The sequence below is a fragment of the Lactuca serriola genome, chromosome 5, assembly GCF_051521515.1.
Source record: "Lactuca serriola cultivar US96UC23 chromosome 5, Lser_US96UC23_V15, whole genome shotgun sequence".
NCBI lineage: Eukaryota > Viridiplantae > Streptophyta > Magnoliopsida > Asterales > Asteraceae > Lactuca > Lactuca serriola.
Genome location: NC_136412.1, coordinates 232,638,616 through 232,643,301, shown reverse-complemented (window position 1 = coordinate 232,643,301; position 4,686 = coordinate 232,638,616). Strand labels below are relative to the sequence as shown.

Sequence of the window (4,686 nt, the reverse complement as noted above, 5' to 3'; positions counted from 1 at the left end):
TTGCAAGAGTGTTCACAACCAAGCTTGGTCCAAGTGCAAGGATTTATTGAACAACAAACAACGCGTTGATGTTGCGTTCGCAAAGCATTCAACACAAAGTTCAATAGACTATGATATACGATTGGATACATCAATTGATTGTATTCAATTTCTATTAAGACAAGGTCTTGCATTTAGAGGACATGATGAAAGTGAAACTTCAGCTAACAGAGGGGACTTTATAGAGTTGTTGTAATTTCTAGCTGATCATAATCAAAGCATTAAAGATGTTACTTTCAATAATGCTCATTTGAATCTAAAGTTGACTTCACCAGATATCCAAAAAGACATTGTTCATGCAGCTGCAATTGAAACAACGAAGCTCATTATAAATGATATCGGCGAATGTTTTTTCTCTCTCCTTGTTGATGAATCTCGTGATATTTTGATTAAAGAACAAATGAGTGTTGTGTTATGGTATGTAGATGTAGAAGGTCGTGTAATTGAACGCTTTCTAGGTATTGAGCATGTCCCAAATACTGCAGCTATTACACTTAAAGAGACACTTTAATTAGTTTTCAAGACATGGGTTGAGCATCTCCAGTTTGCACGGACAAGGTTATGATGGGGCAAGTAATATGAAAGATGAACTTGGTGGTCTTAAAACTTTGATTTTGAATGAAAATGCAAGTGCATATTATATTCATTGTTTTGCTCACCAGCTTCAACTTACTCTTGTAGTGGTGGCAAAAAATAATTCAAAAATCGTTTCTTTGTTTGTGTTGCTAACCAATGTTGTGAATGTTGTTGGAGGTTCTTGCAAGCGTCTTGACCGTCTTCGAGAACAACAAGCTTCCAAAGTTATTGAAGCACTTGGTTTAGGTGAAATCATAAGCGGTCGAGGCCTCAATCAAGAAACATCTCTTATCAAACCGGGAGACACACATTGGGGATCCCATTATGGTACTTTGATAAGTATGATTACATTGTTTCCATCTGTTTTAGATGTTCTTGAGATTATTACGGAAGATGGAGCAACCCCAGAACAAAAATGTGAAGCTGATATGTTAATTAACTCCTTGTAGACCTTTGATTTCATATTTTCTCTGCACTTCATGAAAAAATTATTGGGTATTACGAATGAGTTGTCCCAAGCATTGCAAAGGAAAGATCAAGATATTGTAAATGCAATGAACATGGTTAGAATTTGCAAGATGCAATTGTAAAATTTGAGGGATAGTGGATGGGATTCTATGCTCACTCAGACTACATTGTTTTGTAAAAAACACGAGATTGAGGTTTGCAACATGGATGCAATGTTCTTACTTCATGGACGGTCACGACGAAAATATCCAAAGAGGACAAACTTACACTACTATCGTGTAGAGTTATTCTACGATGTCATTGATTTGCAACGCACAGAACTAGAGAGTCGTTTTAGTGAGACTGGCACAAAATTGCTTCTTTTCATGGCGAGTCTCAATCCAAATAACTCATTTGCAGCTTTTGATAAAAACAAATTAATTCAGCTAGCTCATTTATATCCAAATGATTTTTCAGATATGGATTTGGAGATACTTAACGATCAACTGGAAACTTATATTCTCGATATGTTGAATTCGTCATAGTTTTTGAATCTAAATGGGATTGGCGATCTTGCACAGAAGATGGTTGAAACAAAAAGAGATAAAGTGTTTTCTATGGTTTACTTGCTCATCAAATTAGCATTGACGTTACCGGTTTCAACAGCAACAGTTGAGAGATTGTTTTCCGCTATGAAGATTGCGAAGAACATGATACGCAATAAAATGGGAGATCAATGGATGAATGATAACTTGGTTGCTTATATCGAAAAAGAGGTTTTTGCGGATGTTGCCAATCAAGATATCAACAATATGTTTGATAAAATGAAAACTCGTCGACGACCTTAGTGAATTTGTAATATATATATGTTTGAAGTTTGTGGTTGTTTGATAATTTATATATGTTTCTAGTTTTTGGATGTTTAACAAGTTATTAGGAACACCCTAAAAAAATTTCTTGGGTTTGCCCTTGGATACAAGTAAACATCACCTCACTCATTTTCTTTATTTCCATATAATGTGCAAGATATTTAAGTATATGCCAATGCTTTTTAAGAGCGTCAAACGCTCGTTCAACATCCTTTCTCGCTCTCTCTTGAGCTCTCTTAAACTTCAACGTTTCTTGTTCATTTGGATAAGACAGTGACTTCACAAAACAAGCGTGCTCCTGATAGATCCCATCTACAAGATAATACCCGTACCTATATGACGTTCCACGAACTTCAAAGGAAGAATCTGGTTGTCACACCGTGCTAAAGTGGAAGCATGAGGTACAACAAGAAAATGTTCCATAACATAAGGTAAAAGATAACACCATCCATAGTATTTTAAAAGCATTAAAGTTTATAAAACTTTTGAAACATTGTTTTAAGAAATTACTGTACAATAAAAATGAATACATGCACATTGCTTCTACAAGTGGTGTATCCCTAAATGTCTTCTTACTGACGTGTTTCTGAAAAGCATGTTAAAATGAGAGGTCAACAACCGAAATAGTTGGTGAGTTCACAGGTTTGTGAAACTTAGGTTATACAAATCCAAACTTTGTTTGACATGAAACTACCAATTGAGAAGTATACAAAAACATGTAAGTAATTGTTATGTAAATTTATAAGCAAAAGTAATAGTACATGCTAATGCATTGAGCCCACAACCAAGCCTACAACTGCACTGCCCTATCAAGCTCTATGTTCTATCGTTAACATAAGAAGTACATAGATAACATGCACTGACATTTCGGTGTGAGTGAGGAGTTGTCATAAATTAGTACGAACATTTTGTATAATAAGAACATGTTTTTCACCCCAAAATATGAAAAAAAGTAAAAAGGGGCTATGAATACACGCAATAATGGGCATAGACAATCTACAATTAATCCACAGACAAACCGTAATTGATCCACCGACAGAAACCCGAATGTCCAATCCTACTTTGATCCTACCAAACGTAAAGATACTAGTAAGATTTGTGCCTGGATCTCGAGTTCAAGTAATACTTAAATACTATACTATTATAAAATGCCTTAAAACTTATATTTATTTTTGAAAATTTAACTTATTTTATTTAGTCTCTGTATTCGGTGTCAATATATTTTATACATATTAGAACGTTTGTAATAACATTTGTCATAAAAATTGCTCATTTAATATATACAAAAAGTTTTATTATACATTTTAAGCCTCATAAATTTGAGAATATTACCAAAACAGTTTCAAAATCAACCAAAATTTATATATTTTTTTTTACTTAAGAGTGGGTATAGTTTCGTTACAAAAATTATTACCAAAACAGTTTCAAAATCAACCAAAATTTATATATTTTTTTTACTTAAGAGTGGGTATAGTTTCGTTACAAAAATTTTATGATTTTTGGATATGTTTAACTATTTATTATAATTTATATCTAAAAAAAAGCAATAAAATATGATTAAATAATAAGAATTCATACAAATGTTTGAAAATTTAATCATAATAGTTTCTAACCTTTATCTGGTTCATCGTCTGGATTAGAATTCGAGACCTCCCATCTAAGAGGCAAAGCTTCTACCAAGTGGGCTAGTCCCACATTGGCATGAATTTATCATGATTAATAACACTAAAACGTCATTTGATATAGGAAAAGCCGGTTTTATAAATTACCCATGTTTATTTTTAAGAAAGTTGAAGTACTTACTAAAACTACAGAAACAATATCTAAACTTTTCCAAAATATATTTCTATAACTTTCCAGAATATATGGTGGTCCTGTTAAAATATGATTAAAAATCCTGAAAAATGTTATTACGATCACATCTAACCCAAATTGTGATCTTTGTAAATTTTAAAGTTATTTGGATGAGCCTAGCCTGGTTTTCAAATTTTATAATGATTAAAGGCACAAAAATCGAAATAAATATCAGTGTCCAAATCTAGAGAAAATTTATTTGAACCGTCTAGGACTCATAACAACAGCCATGTAAAAAATGAGTGCTTTTTGACCTAGGGAACTATTTTCACTTTTGATTTGTCACTCTAAAACTTAATAATTTTGTATTAAATAAAAGAAAATACACTTGAATCTCAAAATTTCCGAAAAATGTTTTCATGCCATTCTTAAACTTCGAAAAATCGGACATAGTTATTTGACGACATTTATTTAGATGCATTTTTAAATAAATGAGTCCACGATTATTATTAAATCACATTTTTTAGCACTTTTGAGGAATCCATGAAAACAAAATCTATGAACTATATATCAATCACAAGCAATCTGATCCAAAGGACATGTAACAAGCTAAAATATGTTCTTGGTAGTTTTAGAAAAGATTTAGATACAAAGGACTCAAAATAAGAAAGGAGCCTGGGTGTAGTTCTATTGAGGTTAATGGAAATGTTTATGAGTTTCTTGTTGGAGATGCTTCTCGTCCTGAAATGAATGATATTTATCTCAGTTTGAACACATTATTCAAACTGTCATTTGTGTTTGAGAAATACGACGTGGAGCTAGTTAATATGGTAATTTCAATAAATTCTTGACATGATTAAATCTGGTGTAAGCCCATGGATTGAGATATGAGGAACTTTATCTTTGGCCTTTCAAGAAGAGACTCAGGTTTTATTTCAATCAGGAATTCCACTTGAAGAAG

At 32.5% G+C, this 4,686-nt stretch overlaps 1 protein-coding gene across 1 annotated transcript; it reads left to right on the top strand.

Moving 5' to 3' along the window:
- The first annotated feature begins 617 nt into the window (after nucleotides 1–617).
- On the top strand, nucleotides 618–1,607 carry LOC145050265 (uncharacterized). The gene is made up of 3 exons (XM_078998543.1): nucleotides 618–942; nucleotides 985–1,045; nucleotides 1,220–1,607. The coding sequence occupies exons 1-3, from the start codon at nucleotides 618–620 to the stop codon at nucleotides 1,605–1,607; spliced, it is 774 nt and encodes a 257-aa protein (XP_078854669.1).
- The last annotated feature ends 3,079 nt before the right edge of the window (nucleotides 1,608–4,686 follow it).